Genomic DNA, 24724 nt, shown 5'->3' with positions numbered 1-24724 from the left:
GCCCCAGCACATGCTGCAGGAGCTGTTTCCTGAAAGCTTTAAGATTCCTCCACTACTATGTGGTTTGTTTTAATACTTACCAGTCACTCAGGTCATCTCATTAAACTCACATTTTTGGATTGCATAATAGAGCAACACTTACCTAATCCCAGTAAAACCAATTGTAAACTCAGAAACTCATAAAACCCATTGAGACATGTGCCTCAATCCACCACAAGTTTTACCACATGAGTAAGGAAGAGTGACATCCACACACAAACCACCTCATACAAATGTCACTGGACGTGCCCCAATACAGTGCCATTGCACTGACTAAGCAAATGCTTCTCAGGGCTACTTTTCCTATCCAGGAAAAAAACTTGCACTAATTTTTTTTGTTCCTAAAAACTTTAATCTCTAACCAGCATATCTGAATTAAAAAGGCAAAAAGCATGTCTTTGCTAAAGAATCCCCATTTACCTTTGCCAATATTGAATTTATCCAACTAGTGAAGGTTTTCTTCTGTGTGAACTCTCGCTGGACTGGGAAATAAAAAAAAACAAAAAAAGAAAACAAAGTTAATGGGAAAAAAGATCAGGTTCTATGTCTTTCTCAAAAAGACACATGGCATCCACCTCACACTTTGGGTCAGTTCTTCCAGATATTAAGTTACTATTTAATATCAATTTTTCTCAACTCTTGTTTTATGGCTGATATTTTCTTGCTTGCTGAGTGGGTACTGAAAAGACCTCTATAACCATCAAACATAACCTACAGGATGCAGAGAATAACTAATGAAGGTTTTCTCAGAAGATCAGCAAATACAAAGAGCAGCATGAACACATAATTCTTCAGAGAAATTTGTCTGCAATAGCTTTGTCCGTTCCTAAATGTTCCTTCAAGGACTCAGGGCCATCATCAGTACAAGATACATCTTGTAACTTGGGAAAAGCCAAAATTCATTAAGTTGGATGCAGGCTGGAGTTAGGTGATCAATGCACATCTGTAGGTGAAGCCACACAACAAGAAATCTTTGTTAACTGAGGAGCTGGAGAGAGTTATGAGGCTGTCATGGGGAAATACAGCCTCTAGCAGCATCCTTTCCAGTGCTGGCCTCTCCCTGGGGTGCACAAATTATTAATCCAGCCAAAAAGGAGCTCACAGGGTTAATACAGGCAAGAGGAAGAAGGAAGTGCTTGAACTTGTGCTGCAGCAAAACCCAGTGAAGTGGGACTCAAAGCCGTGACACAGAGAAACAGCTCTGCACCCAGGGGTCTCACAGTGAACAACTACCAACCAGCAGCTGTGCAGGGAGACAGGAGCTGGGTAAGCCCGTGTTTCAAAAACCAGAGTATTTTAAAGGTTTCTCACACCTGCCTGAGATGGAGGGAAGTCCAGTTTCCCCAGAAGGTGAAGCAGAGGGTGAGCAGCAGAGTCAGACCAGAGCAGCTCCCCAGACACAGCCCTGTCAGGGCAGTGTATTGCCTGACTTCCCAGCCCCTGCTCCCTCCCAAAAAACCACTCCATTTCCAAGACACACAAGAAAACCCACACATCCCTTGGGGCTGGAAGGCTGAACGCAGGTCTCAGGTGACAAACAGTGGTGCTGGCCCCTGAGATGATGGACTCACATCTGCCACCAGCAGCCATCCCAAAGGCTAGTGAGAGCCAGCCTGAACACAAACTCATTTTTATCTTCTTTTCCATAGCAGCCTTGACTGCAAGCATTAGGGCTGGCTTCCCAGAAAAGGCTTGCATGGAGAAACAAATCTAGGAGACAGGGTGGGAAGTGACCATCTCTTCTGCCTCTGAAAGCATGTTCTTGCTCTAAAGATTAATTGAAGGCAAGCTTGACATTGTAAGGCAAGTGCAAGACTTCTCAGCAATAGATAAGTGTGTTTTAGTAGGCTGGGCAGGATGAAGGATACCAAAAGTACCAAGCCCTTGGGGCAAAAAAAAAAAAATTGACTGTTTGCTCACGGAAGTGAAAATGTCACTCACAGGAAAACGTCCCACACTTTCCTACACTCTGGGAATTTGCAACCACAAACTCCAGTTGTGGGGTCTTTTCATGATCCAAGACAGACCAAAGGAGTTTCTGCAAAGCTTCATCAGCTCATGAACAAAAACATTCATGTTACCTGCTCTGAGCCCTGCTTTGCATCCTGTAGCAAAGGCATCTTTCAACAGCCCTCCACTAATCTGCAACACCACAATCCTGTTGGAGCATGAAGCAGGGGGTTTCCCCTGCTTGCTGGACTGTTTGAGGATTCTTGCAAAGCATCACAAAGATTGCCCTCAAATGGTAAGATAAGGGCAATCTTAATGGACAAAAAGACATGACAAAAACTGGGTTTTATTCAGAAAACAGAAAATTAAGTGCACACACATGACACACAGACCAAACAATGCTGCAATGCTCACAGGGAGGACAAAAATAGCATGGAGATACTGGCTTCATGTTAGCACAGGAGCCAACCACACCCTTTGGCTGAACACCACATGGGAGCCACTCTAATTACCCAACGAGCAATTATTGAGTCTCTGCGCTCAATTTTATCAGGCAGGCAAGGCTGACATTGCTAGCACTTGAAAAGGGATAGAGAGCAAATATTGACTACTCTGCCTGACGCCAGTGACTCCTGCAGCTGCAGCTCTTGCCAAACACACACTACCGCTGCTGATTTGAAGAACTTGCATTTGAGGTTGGTTACAGATGGTTAGGATGAGACACCTGGCCTTGTTTGGTTGACATCCATATTAAAATGCTTCATTATGCAATAGGGGCCAGATACTGCAAGTGTTGATTCACATGGCCAGCTGGTTCACTTTCACCTGGTGAAAGTACAAGGTGATTATTCCACTGCACACACATAAGAGCACCTTAAATCCTCCACAAGCTGCCTAACACAACCCACCGGGCTGCCTTCCAAGCAGCTGCTGCCTCCGCTGCAACATGCCCTTTTTTCTACCCAAACAAACCATAATAATAGAATCTCCTCCTGAATTAATAACAGAATTCCATGCTCGCCAGTATTCCCCCAGCTTGTACAGTGCAGCACTCAGGGTTTCCATGCCACACACACTCAGTGCAGATGTGCTCCTGGCACCACGGCAGGCGGCTGTATTGCAATTTTCAGGCTGAGTGTGTTTTCCCTCCCAGGGAACCCTCCAATGCTGCTGCTCAGAAGCACTAATGATTTAATCAAGCTCTCCAATTCTTATCTCTACCATGTGGTTAATTAATACAGATTTTTATTTTTATGAGGGTGAATGGATTCTTTGTTAGGTCTTTTTGTAGGACTCTAACTGACCTTGCTTTTCTCTTGCCCTAGTTTTCAAAATGTCACTGACCTAGAATTAAAAAGCTATAAAAAAACCCCAAACCTTGATAATTCCCTTTACTTTGGTTCAAAACTAACCAGCCAAAAAAAAAGTGGATCTGAGAGAACAGACTAAGAACCCGGTAATCTGAAAATATCCAAAATCTATCACATTTCACTCTTTAACAACTCTTAAGGGAGGAATAACACATACAAGCAATGTGTCACGTAGGATAGCCAAAAATCAATACACACTGCTGGACAATGACTGTTTTATTCAGTAATGAGCCACCAACAAGTGCTACAAACCAGGCTGATCATTAGGCGCACAGGGACACGGCAGGGACCATGTGAGTGCTGAACTCTCCCAGGAGGCAGAGGAGAGCAGCACCACTGCCAGCCACTGCTTTACTCTCAGCCTTACTTAAACTGTGATGCAGAAAAAACAAAGACTTAAAATTAGTCTACTCTCCCCTTCTGCCTTTCATGCCTCCCTTCCTGAGGTGGGGGAATGGCAGCTCCAAGGAAAGCACCATCTCCTCCTTCAGCAGAGAGCTGAGGGAAGCAAATCATGGCAGAACAGATACAGCCTGTCCATCTACAGTCATCTAACACTGTCACCAAACAGCAAAGAGGATTTCTTCTATCACTACGATTTGTGCATCACTGCCAGTGAACAATTTACAAATGTGTGGCTTCTTTAAAAAAAAAAAAGTTTAAGCAATCACTTTAATGAGCACTTTAATAACCCCCAAGCCTGTCATCTTCTCATCTCTGTTTCACCAGGAGGAATTACCTCTTGTATATGATATTTTTATATCTTCCTTTCACCACTGAGGTCAGCTGAGGCTACGTCTACAGCAGCGTGCAGGGAGCTCATCAGGAACAAATCAAGAGAGCTGCTGTTCACAACACAGTGTATCCACCATGTGTGCAGGGACAAAGGTTGTGTTGGGCTAACTCCAGCCCCAATGCCCACAGACAGCCACAGAACTTTCCTTATTTTAGTTTCATTCAAAATAATCGTTTCCACACGCCCTGACAGCACAGCAAGATGAACGAAAGGATGTGAAGCAGGGATAGCCAGGAGAGCTCCTTAAGACAGCACTGCTCATATGAACTAATATACCAAGCAAGTACATTCTTTGAATGACTGGAACCATCAGAAGAACAATTAAGTACTTGCCAATCCAGGGAGAGAGTGAGTAATTAACCCCCAAGCCCTTTTCCCTTCCCATCTAGCCAGAAACAGTTTCATGTTCTGCAGACAGGAAAGCAGGGAAAAGAGTTATTTCCAGCATTTATGTTCAGCAACATGGTGTTAAGCAATTAAAAACAAACACAGAATTTTTCTATCAAGATTGAGAAGTTTACCCAAAACCCAACAAAGATCAGGAAAATACCTCTACAGGCAGGAATAGGTCTTTTCAAATCCAAATATTACATAAATATTAACTAAATCACTACTACTACATCAGTGAAGCAAGTGGAAATTTTCTGCACTACTCCTTTCAACCCCCTTTTTCTTTTGAAAGTCAATTGTCCAGTTTACCAGAAGTGCTGCTAAGTCAGGAAGTGTGTTCACACCAAGCTTTGCCCTCCTGGCTTTCTTAAACCCTTTTGCTGTTCTTGTTGTCAGGCTGCTGGAGCAGCCCTGCTCCGTCTTTACTGCCACCACAAAGTGATGTTTAGTTCTCAGGGGCATAGGCAGGTTGAGATTAAATTCTTAAAAGGTACCACGCCACATCATTTAGATATCAACTTACTTTTAAAGATAAACATTCAAGTGGCTGTTCTAACATTTGAAAGAAAATGAACAGTGAAACAGGGATTAGACTGCAGTGGCCTCACACGTGCCTCAGGAGCCATCCCCTGCCTTGGCATTTTAATGCCAGTTTTTAACCAGTTATGCACCAGATAACGCCTTTAAAAACTGAAATTTACCTAGCAGGGAACACTTCTGTGCAACTATACAACCTTTTTTTTACGTTAGGCGTGTGAAGCAGACAAAAATACCCATGACGGAATTTTTTCAAGGCGGTGTCATGTGTCAGTTGCCTCTCTGGTGCCATCAGCCCTGTCACATGCCACCAAGCCGTGCAATTACGGGAACAGCAGAGCAGTTCCTCACCCAGGCAGCAAAAACCAGGAATAAATTTCTGTACAGCTCCTATGGGAGCTTTTTGTAAAAGTCACCCTTGTAAAATTGTAATAAACATTCAATGGACTTTTTAAATCATTCTAGTTAAAGGAAAAAAAGTGTAGCTGCCATAAGCAAATGGCCTCAACAGATAAGGCATACAGTGAAAACAAAAAAGCTGGTTAAGAATTACTTATTTACCTGACCTATGGATGAATTAGCAGGGTCCCAAAAAGAAACATTCCTTTACTCAAGAGATGAGTACAACCTGTTACAAGGAGCACAACAAAACCTATCCACACATATCCCCATATGCAATTTCACTTGAAGAGAAATCATTCATAAAGGATTAGATATAGCTGCATGACAGTATCATTCATTTTTATCACTAAACTCTTCAAAACCAGTTCTCTTCAAAAACTCTCTTCAGCTTTAGCAACCACATTCCTGTATTATCATCCTTTCAGTTGCAGTAATAAACAGTAACACACACACAGATTAATAAGTGGATACAAAAATTAGGACCCTTGCAGCTAATTAACTAGTGAAAGAGTAAGTACACGTCCCAAACTCCAAGAGCTAAACGACACTCTCTTGTATTTGAATTAGCAAAGCAACCATGAAAAGAAAAGGGAAAACAAAGTTCTGCACAGGCTTGGTGGGAAGCACCACACATGGGGTCTATTTGCTATCCCAGGAAAGACAGGGGAAGGATTTGTGCATGGGACAGGAAATCAAGGTTGAATCTTCCCACAGGTAAAGAGATCTACATTCCAAAAGCAAAAACTAATCCATCCGGGAGTGCCACAAACCCTGCAGAGCTCCTGCTGCAGCCGCCCATCCGTGAGCAGCCGCGTATTCCCCTCGCTGCAATCCCGCACTCCTGCTCAGCAGCAAAGCATGGCTCCAGCTCCAGCAGCTCCCAAGGCACTGCCAGGAAGCCCTGCTCCTACCAAGCAGGTGATGTGCCTCATCTCAAGCAGCCAAAGGCAAATCTGGATGTTGACTGTGCCTCTTCAGTTCACAGAAGGACGAGCAGCAGGCTGGACCCCTCTCTCTGGGGCCAGCCCATGATGCAGTGATGGGAGGGAAACACAGGGGGAGGAGACAGGGCAAGGATCCTGCTTTATTCCTCCCATGCCCATTGCCAGCCAAGCCCTGAGCTCCTCCCTGCCCCATCCTACATCAAAAGGGACTTGAGGTTTCAATGATGGCCCATGGTGCAATGAAGCATCTCCCTGTCCAAGCATCCTCTGTTCACCAAAATGTCTGGAGATTGCATGGCAGCAGAAACCCTTCCCTAAAGTATTTCCCCACTGGATATAGCCATAATAAGTTCAGCTCCAGGCTTTGCACCTGCACTTTCCCATGGCTGTGCAAGGACACAAAGCAATCCTGCAGCTGCTGTAAGTTGTGCTGCATCAGAAAACTGCAAAGAAGTAGAGAGGTGCTGAAGGAAAGGGCCCAGATAATGTTGACCTTAATCTGATTAAATTTTATTACAACATCTGGGACAGAGGGAAAGGAAAAAAGAAAATACAAGAAGCCTGCCAGTTCCTGACATCATGCATTTTCATAGCAATTTCCATTTTCTTGGCAAGCAGGGAGGGAAGGGTAACTATTACTCTCATCTGGATATCAGCTTGAAAACTGGTAAAGGTTAAAGAGCAATACATAAATCTGAAAAGATCCACATTAAAAGGTTTATACTCTTGCAGCTTTTTACTTTAGCCTCATAATTTTATGACTAGCTTTACCATTTGAAAATGTCTGGAGATGGGGCATTAAAAGCATACTGCTTTCATTTCTTCACCTATTTTCTTCATGTTTTTTTAAGGCTCCTTAAAGTAATTAGCTGACAAGAAAGATGCACTAAAAACAGTTACATTATTACCTATTTTCCAGTGAATTTCTTTATGGCATCTTCTAGGCCAAACACTATTAAGGAAAGTGAATGTTCATCCTTGAACACACTTCTACCTAACAAGCTTTTACACTATTAATCAACTAGTCATAAATTAATAGGAATTCTATAATAACTAGAACTATTAAGTAGTAAACTCTACACTAATTACTAAAAGGAAATTGTTCTTTCCCTCTTTTCCTTCTTTTTCTTCCTCAAAGTGCTGCCCTCACAGAAGACTGTAACTTAAATAACAGTCAGACATACCTAAAATAGCATACCTACATATGGTAGGAAAGGAAAAAAAAATAAAGCTAATGATTCTCTTACATTTTTTAGGCCTAAACTTCACAAAGTTATATGACCAAACCAACTGACACATTAAGTTCATTTTGTCCTAATTAACCAGACTGGACAAGTGCTCTATCCTCATAGGATGCCTTTGAGGAATAATGGAAGGCTGGATCACAATGAATAAAAAAGTGGATTAAAATATATCTAGAATAGATCCAGACTAGATCTCACCCCTGCTTTTTCCTTTATTCACATCTCCTGTTATCCTGTGTATTATACAATGCTGGACATATTCTTTGAAGCTATACTCCAGCAATTTTAAAAAAGAGATGACTATCAAGTTTTACATCCATCTGCAGTCACACAAAATGTAAGCTGCTTTTCTGATAGCTATAAGCAGCTACTCCTTGAATCTGAAATTTCTCTGACACTTCCCCAGGTGGACCTGAAGATTTAAAGCAATCAATGTCGCGGGCTGCTTCACAAATCTCATCTCAAGATTCCTATTAATGGAAAAACCTGTTTCCTTGAGTGACCCTATTCTTCTTATTTGACCTTTGCAACCACAGATCTGTGAGCAGAGCTCCTAATGGTCCCTATATGTCATGTCTGGGAGCGTGTCTTTGGTGCTCCCTCACAGCTGTATTGCCATTTGCTTGTTTGACCCTGAGCAGACACTGCAGTGCCTCAGCTCCATACACAAAACGTGTCAGAACCATTTGTTGTGTCTTCAATCATTACAAAAAATTGCTCATGTCACTTCTAAGGGATGTCTCTGGATGTTTTACAACAGCCAGGCACAGGCAGCTTGGGCACAAGATTTGCAGTGTGTTCATTTCAGCATCATGTAAGAGTTCCATTTCTTACAGGAAAGAAATACATTTCAATTTTGCTAAGCAAGTCAGTTTCAATTTGGTCAGTATCTCCTTCAATGAGATACTGACCAAAAAACTTAATTGTTATTCAACACAAACACCAACCTGACTTTTCAGGGAAAAAAAAATAATTTTAAAGTAAAACACTATCCTAAAAATGGCATGTAATTTCAAATCTGCCTGCAAGCTAGAGAGTGTTTTCCAAATTTGTTTCACAACAACAGCCATCTCAGCCTTTCTACCCAAGGCTGAGTTTGACTGGCACAACAAATGTGTGTCTGACAAGCTGTGCTTGGTGCAAAAGTCAGACTAGCTCCTGTCTGCTACAAGCTTTGGCTTGCTCTCCTGAAAATGCAATACTGAGGCAAAACGGAAGAAAATTCACCATTAAAGATGCTTGGCTTTAGACCACTATTAACACTCACTCGTCAAAACACATGGCTTCAACAACAGTATTAGTGCAAATATGGATCACAGAAGTGACTTGACAGAATATTCTTTTGCACCATCTGTTTTCAACATATTTGCTCTCAACCAAGAACCATAGGACATTTCATTGCAAGGGAGTTAAAAGGAAATAGCTCTGTGGAAACAGGAGTTAGCCCATCCGTTCTAGGATAACCAGGCTCTAAACACATCAAAACCAAGCTTTTCAGCAGGGTTTTCCTGCTGCCTGGACTAGCCTCCTTGATAGCCTCCATGAATATGTTCACAGCAAAATCAACCTTCATGGAATATTCTTATAGAAGGGAATTCAACACGTGAGTAAGGAAAACTCAAAAGTTCTGAGAGGCCAGGTCAGATGCACTTATCATCATTTAACCATCCAGGCAGATACTATGAAACTGAAATAAGTAAAAATCACCACTGAGTGCTTCCTTAACAAGTTATAACACATGACAAGAAAGAACCAAAGACTCAACCCATAAGAAATTTGTTTAGAAGCCACAAAAATCCCCACTATCGAGGGGATATAGTAGTTAAAACCAAATAAAAAAAATAAAATTGTGTAGTCAATAGTTTCAGTAAAATAGCTCAATGCAACTACCTAACTGTCAGCAAATTCAAAACATGGAAACTAATGAACTGGTCTGTTTTCAAGCTGCTGGGTTTTTTGAAAACAGTTTACACCAACATGTATTCTGAGTAACAAAGCATAAGAACCAATGAGCACATCAGTACCAAAAAAGGCAGCTGATCTGAAAATATCACAAGAAAGTACTACAAGAGCTTATCTGTCATTTCCCTGCTGAAGCCTCTCTCCTGAGACACAGAAACATCTGCAAAGAAGCACAGACATGAACTAACTACACTCACCACACCCCCAGTTTAAACAGGTTTCTCAGAATTCCCTTCAACTTGTACACACAGCCACAGATTTTTGACAAAACTCTAAATTAAAAAGACATGGAAAATCTCAGTGACTTACCTTGCAGCGTTAGATGGAGATCATCTATTTCAGAGGAAGCCTGCTCCTCTGTTGATGCAGATGACTGCTGTGATGCCATACCGAATTCTATGGAGATTCTTTAATCAATTTCCAAACTGAAATTATACCAAAAAAAAAAAAAAATCAGTACAGTTTTACATAAAAATTAATTATAATCAATGATGGTGTGGCACCAAGATACATATTTTGGTTTGGGTCTTCTTCCCTTGGTCAGCTGTTTCCTTTGTTTATACAGAACAAAGTCACTGTTTCGACTACAGGAACCCCAGCTTTGCTCCTCTGACTCTTTTTTAACAGTGGCCAGCAGCACTCCACAATACAAACCGGGATTCCAGTGGGTCCTGCCATGAAAACTAAAGCACCAGGATTAGGAAAGTTCAAACACTGTTGCCTTTCTTTGAGAAAGCCAAGGTGACAAAAGCTCACAATGCCTTCTCCCAACTGGTGACTGCCAAACCTCATTTTTAAAAATCCTTGTACCTTTCAGATCTCACATCCTGCCTGGATAATTGTTGCAGAAAGGGAACAATTCAGACAGAATCTGCAAAGATTAAGGTGAAATGAAAAAGTAGCAGTTATCATATGAGAATTAACACAACTGCTGTCTCTGGTACTTTTGTTACTCCTCAACCCCCATGAAGGAGATTCTTTTTCCACCTCCTCCATATCTTCCTCTCCCTGGATGCCTCTCCTATCTCTAATGCAACTTTAGAAAACAATGTGCTCTATCTTCTTTTAAAAACGACAAGTGCTCTTCATTCTGTGGTGTTGTTTAATTTGCCACTGTAGGAAGAACTGGATGCTTAAGTTAAAGACTTATTTTTTATCAAGAACCCGGATGTTAAACAAATTCAAGAAAGAAATTAAGCTGCAAATTAAATTAGGGCTCACTCTTAAACAAGCTTTGCTACCTACACAACTGTAACCTTTTCACCAGAAACACAAGGATTTCCACACCATATATTAACAACTCATCCACCAAGTATATGTCAAAATAAAGGGCGTGAGTGGATGAGTCAGGAAATACAACATCAAGGAATGCCAGAGAAATTCTTACATCCGTTCCCTTGTGCATATGAATCATGAGGCAGCCTTTGTTTACTCCACTCTGTACTATTTTTCCTCACTCTCTGTCTCCTTCACTGAGCAGAAAGGAGAACGTGCATTTCACGAGGAACTCTTCCATATTTTTACTTTCCTCACCCTGAACAATGTGTGTCCTTGTGCTTCATCCAAGAGCTGCTCTGATGCAAGTTTATTGAGTCCCTCACAAGATTTTCTGTGGCACTCACCACCTTGGCATCTGAACACTTCACAAACATCAATCAATTCACACTCACAGCACCTATGTGAGACCAGGGGTTATTGCCCACATTTAGAATCACAGCATGCTTTAGGCTGGAAGGGACCATCAGTCCAACCCCCCTGCCATGGGACATCGCTTTACTGATGACAAGCAAAGGCCAGAGAGAGAAAAAAAGGCAACAAAACAAACCTCTGCATTTCCAGAGAGATAGATATTAGTTCATATGGCTGAAGCACTGATTCCAGCTCTTGAAGTGACCACACAGCACTTCTGGAAGTCACCAACAACTTACAGCTGCAGTTCAAGGCACCAGATTTGAGCAAGGGGGGAATTCTAGCTGGGGCAGGTGAAGGTGAGACCTATCTGAATGATAAAAAACCCACATATTTTACAAGAGTTTGGCTTGCTTAGCAAGCAAAAACAGGAGGAAAAGAACTCATTTGATCTTTGGTTGGCACAAGAACATGATGATATAAATAAGCCAAACATTGAGTTTAGGATGGAAATCATAAGGAATCTAAATTAGCCAAGAAAGCCAATAAAATGTTGAGCAGCACAAACAAAGCACCAGTAGAGATTATTATCATTAGAGCCATTAGCCCATTCTGCTCAGCACTTGTCAGGATACCTGGAATACTGGGTAAAGTTTAGGACCACGTTGTACAAAATATTGTGTGGACAGGCTGGAGGGAGAAGAGCACAAAGATGACCAAAATACTAGGAGGCCTGTGTGGGAAAATGGCTAAGAAAACTGGGTTTGGTGAGCCTTGAGAAAAGAAGGTTGAGGGGAGACCTTATTACCATGTTCCAGTATTTGAAGTGTGCCCACAGAGAGGATGGAAACACTTTTTACGAGTCACATGGAAAACACAAGGGGCAGTGGTACAAGCTAGGGAGATCTTGAATAAACACAAGAGGAAAATTTTTCATAGAACAATCACTCGTTGGAATAATCTCCCCAGAGGAGTGGTGGATTCCACAACATTGGCACTTTTATGATTTGACAGGACAGGATGCTGTGCCATCTTGTCTGGACCACGCTTTTTGCACAAAATATTGGGACAAGATGGTCCTTGAGGTCCTTTCCAACCTGGAATTCTATAATAAATACTGGCCTCTTACAGGAACTGAGGATGGGCAATGGCTGAGCAGGAATCCAGTGCTCACAGCTACGCTGCCAATGCCCAAGGCAAGGCAGTCTTCCCTGGGAAACTCCCTACTTTTTTCTCTCAAGATGAAACAATACAAATCCAAAGTCAGAAAACACAAATTTAAGGTGGCCTTAATATTTTTTGGGTATGACTAAGTCTTGAATTTAGGGGTTTTTTTGATCATCACCTTGAAGATGATGACAAATGGCCCAAGCGGGAAGTATGTAAGCAAACTCCCCAACAATGGAAACTTACATATCTGTTCAACTTCAAAGCATCCACATTTGAGATGATGACATGGGCAGAGCCAATTTATGTTCAACTAACTTGCATGATGCTAGAGTCATTGGGACCACAATCCAGAGAAAGGGAGCAGGATTTGGCATTAAAATTCCATTATAATAACAGGAAAGTATTCAAGAGCCATGAAGAGCTGTGATGGACATTTCATAAACAATACAAAATATATTTTTAACCTTTCTGTGACTGTTCCTCCTCTGTCCCCAACCTCTGCCAGCTAGAGCAACAACACAGCACACTGTCTCCTTTTATGTGCTTGCACTGCACTTTGTGTGATGGGACCCCAATCTCAGTTCAGATCTCCAACCAGTAAAGTAGTTAAAGCTAATAAAACTTCCAGGATTTCAAAGCAAGAAGTATATTAAGGTCTAAAGCAGGAATAAACTTTAATTGTTACTTATTAATTAACTGAAATTACAGCACATGATCATAGAACAAGTATAAGTAGAAGAAAAGCATATGCTCTTATATTCTTTTAAAGTCAACTTATGGCCTCCTTCCCAAAAGGATGGGAAATTTAAAACTTTTTTCTTTAAACACAGACACCCACTCAACAAATCCTCGGTGCAGGTTATGAAGACACACAGCTAATACCAGGTAAAGTTATGCTAAAAGCTTTTATGTCCCTCAAACCCTCAATTCACCATCCAACACAACAGATGCATTTTGCCCTGCCTCAACAGAAGACTCCACAGCTGCTTTGAAGGGGAGACACAAACACAGTCCTGGAGGACACACCTGCAAGGATTAGTCTTCTTTAAAAGGTACAAGGTACAGATTGTCTGAGAAGAGATTATACAGGGACAATATGACTGCTTTGTCCTCCTCCCTGCCCCAAATTTCATTCAAATACAGCTGTATTATCAACTGTAACTATATCATTACAGCCTCTGAAGAGTCTAAAACCAGCAATGGTTTCCACTGGCTGTAGGAAGGATCATCTTTTCTACTTCATATTTAAGTCATGTTATTTTGTTTCATAACAACTCAATCAACTGCAGAGCTAAACCAAACCCTTCCGCCTCCAAGAAATGCTGGACAACTAGGAAATACATGCCCACAGTGCTGAAAAATAAATCCAACGCTTTCAAACCACACTTTGTCAGTGGGGATAAAAACAAAGGTGAAGGGAATAACCTTGTCTTTCCCTCTGTCTGGAGAGTCTAGCATTAATGTAGGAAAGCATTAACTGCTTACACCTTGGGATAGCCTGTGAAGCATCATAGAGTCGAAGAGGCAGCTCCAGGCACACTGGGATATTACTTCCAGTGGATTCATTTCCTGTGGATTAATTTATGTGAATTACACCAGAGCTGCTCTGCAAGGTCATGTTTTCTTCAACACAGGAAAAATTGTACAAGAAAGGTGCCATTAGCAACGCCCTCCTGGAAAGAAAGCTTTCCATGGTGTTCTCTAAAGGGGCAAATTCTTGGCCACCTGGGCTCAACCCACAGCTCAAATGGTTAAACCATCAACAAAAGTTTCCCTGCGATGAGGGCACTCCTTAGACTCAAACACTTCTTCCAGTGCCTCTCCAGCAATTTCCACAATAAGCACCTAAAAACATTGGTGGAAATTGTATGAGCACAGTTTTATCACATCAATTCTACTGTAATTTCCCTTCTTCTACCAAATTCAGCTGACATTAGCCAGCAAATTGCAGAAAATCCTGGGCATTAACATACACACATAGGCACCCTGATAAGAAACTTGAGAGCAAGTAGCAAACTGCAAATCTCAAGGAACTAACCTGAAAATAATCAAACCCAGGCTTTACATTCCATTATCATAAGAATACACAGCACTGATTTAAATACCTTGTCTCCAGTGAGGCTTAAGTCCTAATGAGACCTAAGAGATGCTCTTCTTAAGCAGGGTATTTATAAGGACATTCTTGTCTCAGAAGAAAGGGCGAAAAAAGTTTCAGATGGATTTAGAGGATTCATTAGAAAGGATTTCACAGCCTTAACACTAGTTCAGACCAGGGTGGTTTGCAAACCTCAGCTTTCAGCTATTCCAAATACTGCAGATGGTAAGATTTCATCACATGGAAAACCCAGCAGTTACACAGCACACTCCTTAGGGTTAAACCACTGCCATCTTCAGAAAGCAATGCATGTAACTACAGCTAAAACAGCAAATGGATATTCCATCAATTAATTTAAAGCTACCTCTACAAAGCAGCTATCCAGGAAGCAAGGTAAACTAATCAGTGTGATTTCCACAGTCTCAGGTAAGAGCATTTTCAGCCTCAGAGTTCACAGCTAACTTGTGCACTTGGGCACAGATGTACCCTCATGGCCCTCCCCAGGAGCCGATCTTGAAAAATCATATGCCATGAAATTAGCTCAGTTTTGCACTCCTTAAAGCAGCACATACCTTGCAAACAAGCCCAGCTAGAGGTAGCTAAATATTACAACCCACTGTTAGTAAATCCCTGCTTCATTGGTTTTGCCCTTGGAGAACCATGCCCCATACTTTCCCAATTATGTTGGCTACATGTTTTCCACTGGTGTTGCAATAGGAATTACAGACATCTTTTCATGGCATCTCCAACCACTTGTTTTTACTTTTCCTCCTTTGAAGTGCCACTGATTATTTATGACCCACTAAGGGACTCAAAGACCTGCCCTCCATAGAGGCCTCTCCATGTAAACTGAAGTCTGTTCCTAGCAACCGATTATTATTCCTCATGCACTGAGCCAAGCCAACATCATGAACAGAAACAGCAGATTTTTATCTTTGCTGAACCAATCCAAAGGAAGTAGAGCTCCACAATGCTGACCAACTGAAGACCCTTTCCTTTTTGGCTACTAACAAAGATCTCTGTTTATTTTAGATTCAGAAAGAAGCAGCAACATTCGGAGGCGTGAGTCTTGAGCCTTGGAAAGTGCTTCTGAGCCACCTTTTCCTGGTAAGCTATCTTTCTGCAAATTTGACAGAGCCTCCCCAAAGGCAAATTGTTGGCATCCAAATCATGACCCCGTGACCTAAATAATTTTCACAGGAAACCCCACATCAAGTTGGTTTGCTTTTCAGTCTTTTATAATATTTTCCTTTCCCATCACTTCTGATGTACTCACACCTCTGTTAAGCCTGAGAAGTTCACACAGCACTTCAGTTTGATGGTGCTGCTTTCTCCTCAAGATTTCACTTACAACGATTTTACCATGTTTTCACTCAGTGGTGGGGAAAAACGGTCTGCTTAAAGGATGCATTTTCTATCATCTTTGCATTTAAAGACTTTTTTTTTTTTTTTAATTCGAAACTGAAATTCATCTCTTCCACCCTTAACACACTTGCCAACATCACTCTTCCAGGCCATCTCAGACTGTACCACGCTCCCAGCTGGAATGTGATCACACACAAAACATGCTGATCCCCCTACCTTCAAAGCCAGATCCTCAAGAAGCAAAAATCATGACAGCATCATTGACAGATCTACTTTGGCTTCCCCTCTTGTCGGAGGAACCGACAACTCCTCTATGTCTGGCAGAAAAAAAATTGTCATTATCCAGTACACAATAATGACATATTCTCTGTGCTTCCCTGAAGGAAGAAAAGTGCTTCCGTTAGGTTTCCATCCCTTTGAAGGTGATAGAGAAAAGAGGCTATAGCCTCCTGATCCTACATAACACCCAACAGCAGTCAGATGGGTATCAGTCAGTCTTTTAATAAGTGGTATTAGTGCATGTGGCATCAGAGAGACTCTGCACTGCCTGGGATGAAGTTAAAATAAACCCAACCTTGGATACAGCTATGCTATCAGTAGCTGGAGATGAAGGAATTGAAAAGAGAAAAGCTTGGAAAAGACTGAACAACTCTGCTCACGCAGAACCAAGCCAAGACAGCATTAGATAGATCTGCAAGACACCAAGCCCAGAGAACATAAGATCTTCAGGAGATTCAGAGCTGGACATGAAGCTGCACCCCACTGCCACAGAATTATCCTGTCTCATGTGACCTCATGCTCCAGAATCAAGTGGACAAGTAAGGACTTCTCTAAAGAAGAGCTGCAAGACCAAGGCAGCTCTTATAAGTCTATTTATTACAAGCAGCAGCAGTACATTTTTGTTATCCAGGGACTTCCCAGTGATCTATTTATAGTTTTTGAAAATCAGCCAGGAGAAGCATATGAGTATACAAAAGCCACACCATTTTTAAGGCCAGCAAATGTTGCTGGTTTGTCTTTGATTTACACATCAGTAACACTTCCTGTTACAGAAGCACAATGGATCTTCTCATTCTGTTAATCAATTTTAAAACACTGTTAGCTAAGTATCTCTCTTGACCTTTTCTCTTTTTAGGGGGGTGGTAATATATCAGTCATCCTGGTACAATTACACAGTTTGAAAACTGCACTAACTCCATGCTGATGTTAACACACACAGAGAAATGCTTTTATTAACAGAGCTAAGCCTTGTTCATACAGTCACAAAGGTTGACCCACAGAGGTGTATGATGAAATTACTTGCCCTCAGAATATGAGCCTATCTCACATTTATCTGTTCCCAAGTGGGTAGGCAGTGCCAAAGCACACTGACTAAAATTGCAGAAACAATTCAGTTTTCAATTGTTTTCCACAATTTTCCATATTGTTAATAAACACAAGAACTGCTCAGGACTTAAAATCACAGTCGTTAAGGTAAAACAGAGGAGTGTTGAATGCCTGGAGGCTCAGGAGGCTGACGCCATACACCTTGATCACCCCAGGGTCCACTGCTATGCAGGAAGCCAAAAACACCATGGTGATTTCATGCCTCCATCAAGTTGAGGGCTTGGGCGACAATTCAGTCTCCAAAACACAAACCCCAGGAGCACACCCCAGCCCAAAACTACCTATTGCAATGCCCAGAAGCCTCCAATTACGTCCAAAAAGCCGTGTCATTGGAACGGCGCGTTGCTGTGGGGCAGAATGGAAAAGCTTTTCCAGAGCAGGGGTTGGTCTCGCACGCCCCCAGCCAGCCCGAGCAGCCCCAAGGCCGCTTCCCGCAGATAACGGGGCTGCGGGGAAGGGTTATCACAAAAACAACACCAGGAACACGGGCTGGCTCCAGACCCACGCTGTACCTGGGAATTGCATCCAGCGCACAAACACGACCTCCTCCTCCTACGCGCCGGGTTAACCAGGAAAGCAGGCGGCAAGGCGACAGTCGCTGTCATTCCACTCCCACAAGCCTTTCTCCCTTTTCCCACGGCTGACAGCCCCAGCTGGCCGCTTGCCCCGGCTAGCTGGGCTCAGGCTCGGGCTGTGGCCAGGCACAGCACACAGCAGCCACGCTGAGCCCGGCCTGGCCCGCTCTGGGAAGGGGAAAGGGCGCAGCGTGGCCGGGCAGTGCCGGCGCCGCACGCAGACCTCTGACCTTTGGCTGTGCAGCTCCCAGCCAGAGCCGCTGGGACACAGCTCTGCCCAGCACAGCCCCTCCTCGGCTCCCTGGCCCCGAGTCAGACTGTACAGTAGGCATGGGACGGCATCTGCAGCCACAGAGAGCTTCAGCTCTCATGCCTCATCGGAACAAACTGGGCAGCGCTGCCTGGCCTAACAGAGCAAGAAGCATTGCAACAAGTTGTTCTTATTTACAAATGTTTCTTTTCCTCCCTTGGATTGCAACTGAAAGTCAGTGTTTTAATCCAGACTCACAGGCACACTGGAACCACTTTGCGTGGTAATGGTATTTAAACCAGCAATTTATAACAACTGCACCTACTTGGCATTAATGGCAAGATATTCATGAGGAACAGGCTCCTAGTAATATTCTGCCTTTGAAGGAATAAAAATGTTTCCTTCCCACTGCGTTCTAAATTCCCTTTTTCCCCAAATAAAGGAAACAGTCAGATAATTAACATACACATTATTCTGCTGAGCAAAGCTCTCCTAAGCAATAAAAGGTCTGGAATTTCTAAATTAAATCATAACACTGTTCAGAAAGACCTTCCCGAGGAGCGGTAATCTGCTCTTTCAGGAAGTTAGGAAAAGAGAAAGTCACTAGGGATAGTGGCAATCTGAATGCAGGAGTTTCCACTAAAGCAGGGACTTGTTCTGAGTGAGCAGAATCCCTGGAAGCAGCAGAGCAATGTTTGCACAAGAGACCTCGCAGACAGAGCCATTGACAGTGCCGGGAAAGGGGAGGAAAGTGAACTGCACTGTGGATTTGGGAGCCAAAAGAGAGAGGGCACGTCTCGCTAAACTCATCTGCTTTGGCAATATTCCTGCAAGGATCACAAACTTGTTGTGACCACTAAATATAGCAGAGAAAAGGAATCTACTGCAAGTAGCTCTGTCCGGCAGTGCTCACTGTTCTACGCGGGCAGAAGGAAAACACAAAAGAGATCTGTCAAGCAAATGGCAAACGAAGCTTGCCAAATTTGAAGGGCAAATTACAATTTAAATGATAAGTCCTATCCTGGCAGCTGTGAATTCATCAGCTTCTCTCTCAAGCATGTCCAATCAAGGCTACAGCGATGCAAGCTACTATGCCTCCTCAGCACACATCTCCTCTGACTTGGAGGGGCTGCCTCTCCAAAGAATGAGTTTTTCACATCCCTATAATTCTTCCAGCTGAAAATTCCCTTCAAAGTCCTAGTTCAGGGCCTTGTTTGTTTGTTTTATGCCTTCTGTCCCACCTACTTCAAGGTCTATGGGCAGAGCAGCCTTTCTACAAGCACAGTCTGCACGTTCACATGCCTGTGTTGGTTCTGCACACATGAAAGGGGCCCCTCGACGGTGCCACCTACCACACTGACAGTGCAGGACCTTCTCCACTAAGAAAAGTACTTTTCTTTACCACTTAAGATAAAAAAAAAAAAATCTTTGTCTTTGCTTTTAAAGCATTAGCAGCTTTAGGGGAAAGAAAAAAACCCACAACTCAAAATCTCTGATTTATAGCATTGTTTCAAGCTGGTAGAGTAACTTCTTCTGTGCAAGGAAAACATGGCCAAACATGTTACTCCTGCCAGTGCTGATGCTAGAGAAGACCAAACAGCCAAAGGGCTCATAGACAGCCCAAGAGGAAGAACTTAATGCTGCACAGTAAACTGCTAGAATAAACTGTTCTGGCTATACAAAATAAAAAAATAAAATACAGGGGCAATTGCAAAGCCAAGTAGTCCAAAGTAGAAACAGCCCAGATTAAAGAATGCCTTACTTCTATCATGCATTCCATTTCTGCACACTCAAGGTGAAAACAGTCTTCCCATCCAAGTCTAAATCCCAGGGTGTCCAGGCTGCTTTCTTTGAGAATCAGGATTTCTTACAATGCAGACAAACCAGGAGAGATGCCCGTGAGCCCTGTGCATCTCCCTCGCTGAGACGCATCAGCATTACTGACACAAAAGTTACTTACAGACAAGTCCAGTCAAGCACCAGAGGCTGTGTTGCGTAAGCAGAGCTGCTGCACCATCCTGTCCCGGGCCAGGCAGCACGGCCAGGGCCAAGCAGGTGAGGTAAGACATGAGCCAACCCCAGCCCGAGCCAACTCCAGCCCACCGAGGCGTGTCTCTGTACAGTTTTTAGGGACACACCTCTCAGAGTCACCATTCAGAACAAAACCCCAGCAGGGAGATGGCGTGTGATCACCAACACAAGCCCCTGGAACAGGATATGCTTCAATTTCCTCACAATCCACACACTTGGCTTTCAGTACAGTGAACTCATGGACTGGCTTCTCGCAGAATTTCTGCAAGAAAAAGCATGCTCAGAGTCACCTCTGAGCTTTGCAAAGGTGATGCCTTCACTCACCGGCAATATCTGTAAAGCCATTCCAAGGCTACCTACAACACCAGGAAGGCACAACTGCTCTCTGCAGAAACGCTGTCCGCAAACACTAAATTGCACAGATACCCACTTCTGCCCCCTTAACAACCCCTGAGGTGACCTGGACGTGTAACTGGGAAGAAAATTCAGACTTTTCTCCAGAACGAAGCCGGTCCTCCTCTCGATTCCCTCTTACAATAATAAGCTCTGCTTTCTCCATCCCAGGGGTATTTCATCACCAGCATTCCACCCAGTTTTGCATAAGAAACAACACTGCAAACAGTTTATCATACACTCTTTTCCTTTAAAAAAAAAAAAAAAAAAAAAAAAAAAAAAACCAAAAAAAAAAAACCACCAAACAACCCTAAACCTGTCAGCCTGTGAACTGTGAAACCGCTTGTCACAGTCTGAGCAGCTGAAGAAGCAGGATGACAATGCCAGGAAATACCTGGAATTGATCTTTAAAGTGTATTTTTGGAGACTGGCCTTTCTCCCAGCTCTTATTTAATAATTTGCTCTTTCCCTCCTCTCCCCAGTTGTTCTCTCCTGGGTCAAATTGCAATCTGTTTCACCTCCCGGAGTTCACCCACAGACCCCCTAAGAAGAACTTTAGGAATCAAATTCTGGCTCAGACAACACGTTCTTTCTATTTCATGCCTATCATATTCTTTCTCGTGTATCAAGAAAGATAGAATAGTCTGGTATTTGTCTAGAATCAGACATGCACGGGATCCATTTAACGCTCAGTACCTGCCTGTGCTTCATATCTCTGCTACACAAGCAAATTTCTTCAGCCCAGTCTCTCCCTTGACATTTAGCTCATTTAGCAAAACAAGCCTTTCTTCTATGAACTAGTTCTCCACACAGGAGGAATTTTATCCTGAGCCCACCTGGTCTGCCAGCACAGATCGGCTTTTGCTACAAGAGCTGGTGATTGTTTTTCCAGACTGCTAAACAACAGAATGGTGGCAGCAACACCTCAGAAGTGACCAGGGTGTGGCTCCCTGAGGTTTGCATTTAGATTTATCTATTGCACGCCGTGGATGTGTCTGTTCAAAGTTTCCACACATCACCCAGCCACCAGGGAATAGCCACACCTACTGTCCTGAGCCACAAGAAGACCGAATTGTTGGACATTTACCCCAAGGTGTATGTGGTTGTGCCTGAGAGCACACATACAGTCACCCTCAGCAGCCTCGTGGGTGCACGTCAGCATTGTGCCTGAACCATGTGTTTTTGCAAGAGAAAACACAGGGAAAGGAGGATGAGCCTCCGTAATTCTGCAAAAGGTTTCCAGACAAATGAAGTGAGTACCTACCAGGTGCTGTCCACCACTGAGAGCCAGAGCCAGCCTCGCCCCTGCGAGTGCAGCAGATTGCAAGGCAGGGGAAGGAGCACACCCCTGGGAGCCCACAGTGTCCTCAGTGCTTCCACCTCTGCCACTAACCTGATGTGCGACCTTGAAAACACCACTCTGCAAATCCCCTTCGGCCTCTTATTTACAGCAGATTGTCAGGTCCAGCCTGATGCTTGTCTGAGTCCAGGGACAGACCAGGGGTGAAGGGTGGATTTAAACTGGATGCTGCTGTCTGCTCCCCAGTCTCAGGTACAGCCAAATACCTTACACTGCAAAACCAACACTGAGTCTGGTGGAAATGAGGACACTCAGAGCCCTCCTAGATGCTCTGCTGGGACATGAGACACTTTGGCCGAGATTCAGCTCTCCTGACACTAAACAGCCACCGGAGCAATACCTCTGCAAGTGCTCATTGTTCGAGCTCAGCAGAAACAATGGAGAGGAACAGGCACTTTTAGGGCAGTTTGTCCAATGTATTTTTAGATATCCAACTCAGTGTGGATGAATCATGGCTCAAAAGCGTGTGCTCCTCTCCAGTGTCTATGAAAGGAGTCTGGAGAACCGTCTCTCATGCAGATAGCTATGCTATATAGTTTGGCAAGATGAACTGTGGCCTTTTAAGATGGGGGAAAGGAAGGAAATAAAGCAGCACCCCCTCAGGTTACACTGAAGTGAGAACACCCTCCCAGTGCTCTGTGCTTCCCACCTCCAGAAATGCCTTGTAACTAGATGATACACAACCACCTTCACCCTTGGACTTGGCTTTGCTAGAAAAATTTATTTCAGTTATTGAAGTTGAATATTTCATCAAATATTCCTGCAAGCAGAGCTGCATACTGTTCACGATTCAAGAGCCTCCAAGAAGCTGGACTTGCTTCTTGTGAGTCAGCTTTCATTCCTTTCCCACCATCATTTAGGTGGTTATTAACAACACAAACCCACACAACACAGAAGTCTCTAATGGAAATTGAACAGAACCTATTTCTCAAGTGTCTCTGCAACCACTTCATGCATGGATGTACACAGGCTGTGTGTCACAGACCAAGGGGTGTCCAGTGTATTCCTCTGCTTCACCCTTTTGCCCCACCATTCACCAACTCTTGGTCTTTCTCCTGGCAACCAAGAGACCAGAAGATTCAGAAAGCAGAACTTTTTCCTGCAAACCCCACATTTCTGCCTCCTCCCCACACTTCCACAAAAGTAACTACAAGTGCTTTGTTTTCCATCTCAATTGTAATTTCCTTTGATAGAACTTTCAGCCCAAGTCTTAACACTCAGATAACTAATGCCATTCTTTTCTCTTCTTCCTCATCGCTGGTCACAAACAGTATTACTTGTACCAGGGTCAGCAGTTCCTTAAAAACCTCTCGAGCCAATCTGTGCAGCTGCATTGTGCAGGGAGTTATCAGCAGGCTGCAGGAAGGTTAGAAAGCAAACATGCCTCCCTACAAGACCGAAGTTATGCCTGGAGTCTAAGCTCCGTCTGTAGGGAGATAACAGCCTGTTCTACACCAGCTCTTTCCCCCACACAGCTTTCTGCTGTGCACACAAGCTGGGCTAAACAGAAGTTTTTAGCCTCCACTCCCTCTTCTGCCCCTGTCCTGGTCCCGCTGCATCTCCACAGAAGCAGATTGTTCCATCTCCTGCTCTGAGTAGTCACTTAGGTGATCTACAGAGGTTGTCTTCTTTGTACTCTCACCAACACCAGGAGCTGTGTATGATCCATGAAGGTGGCTAGTATTCAGCAATCGTATTTAGTCTTCCCATCTCCACTCTGCAATACTTTTGCAAGGAAAATGCTCTAAACGTGAGGGGTCTCTCCCCTCTCAGCATTATCCCGAGCCAAAATACATTCATCCTACACAGTGACTACTTGCTATTGGTACCTTTCATGCCCTGCAGGATGCAAGTCAGTCCAGGAAGGCTAAGGCTGTCAAATTCATGTCCTATGGGATAACACATGCTGTATTTTATGACTCACAGTCCAGTAGCTATATGTTGTACTGCAGATATAAACTCCTGCTCCTCCTGCAGGAACTGCATGCTGGCACAAAGAGAGTGGAGTGAACATTGCTTGTCCCTTAACATGGATATACCACATTTACATTCTTGACCAATTCATCCACACCAGCTGAAGTTAAAAACTCCCTCTGACCCAACGCAGGTCTTGAACTCTGCTCTAGAGAGCAAAAATAGCAAAATCAGATCAACCTGTTCTGCCAGGGTCTACATGGCCACCTCTGCCTCAGTTACAGGAGTCCTCCACCCAAACCATCCAGGGATAAAATTCAAGCAAAGAAAGATCAGGTGAGAGGTATATGAAATGTCACCTTCCCTTTAATCACAGCTTATGGATCCATCCCAGAGCATTACTCATGCAGTACTCCCCACTCCACATTGCGTATAATCCCACTGCCTAATCCAACTACTTGTTCAAACAGGCACGTTGCTAGGAGTGGGTCCTTGCCATCACTGGGAGCATTCCTTCAAGACCACGTCCTCTCCCACATCTAGAAGTACCATGACAGCTCAGAAAAACCTGCAGAAAAGGTAGAGCAAGTGTGGTGCACACACAGCTCATCACATCTCAACAGGACACAGCCCATGGCCATCCTCTCCCACGCTGCCAGTCGTGTTGGGGAAACACTTCAGTTGTGGTAAGCAACAGATAACCATCTCTGCACTGACACAGAAAAAGCATCTCAGCTGGATGACTTTTAAAATCGGTATTTATTGTGCCTCAGGGAAGAAAATAAATTGGCTAAATGGGCTGAAAGGCACAGCTTCACTGGAAAGAGCTTGGATTGTCTCTTCGCATCTTTCGGCACAAACCCGGCCATTGAGAGCCCAGATCTAAAACAGAGCTGCAGTTGCTAAGAAAACAGCGCTGCAA

General features: G+C 43.5%; 1 protein-coding gene across 1 annotated transcript in view; it reads right to left on the bottom strand.

Moving 5' to 3' along the window:
* Positions 1-22012, bottom strand: part of SYNE2 (spectrin repeat containing nuclear envelope protein 2) — a 166785-nt gene extending 144773 nt beyond the window's left edge. Inside the window, exons 1-3 of the mRNA XM_066321631.1 lie at positions 21922-22012; positions 9944-10059; positions 460-521 (exon numbers count right to left, since the gene is read on the bottom strand). Coding sequence (XP_066177728.1) covers positions 460-521; positions 9944-10022 — 141 coding nt within the window. The 5' untranslated portion in view covers positions 10023-10059; positions 21922-22012. The remainder of the gene's footprint in view (positions 1-459; positions 522-9943; positions 10060-21921) is intronic.
* Positions 22013-24724: the final 2712 nt, after the last annotated feature.

This window comes from Sylvia atricapilla, chromosome 6 (genome assembly GCF_009819655.1).
Source record: "Sylvia atricapilla isolate bSylAtr1 chromosome 6, bSylAtr1.pri, whole genome shotgun sequence".
NCBI classification, from domain to species: Eukaryota; Metazoa; Chordata; class Aves; order Passeriformes; family Sylviidae; genus Sylvia; species Sylvia atricapilla.
This window is presented reverse-complemented; position numbering and strand designations above follow the sequence as displayed.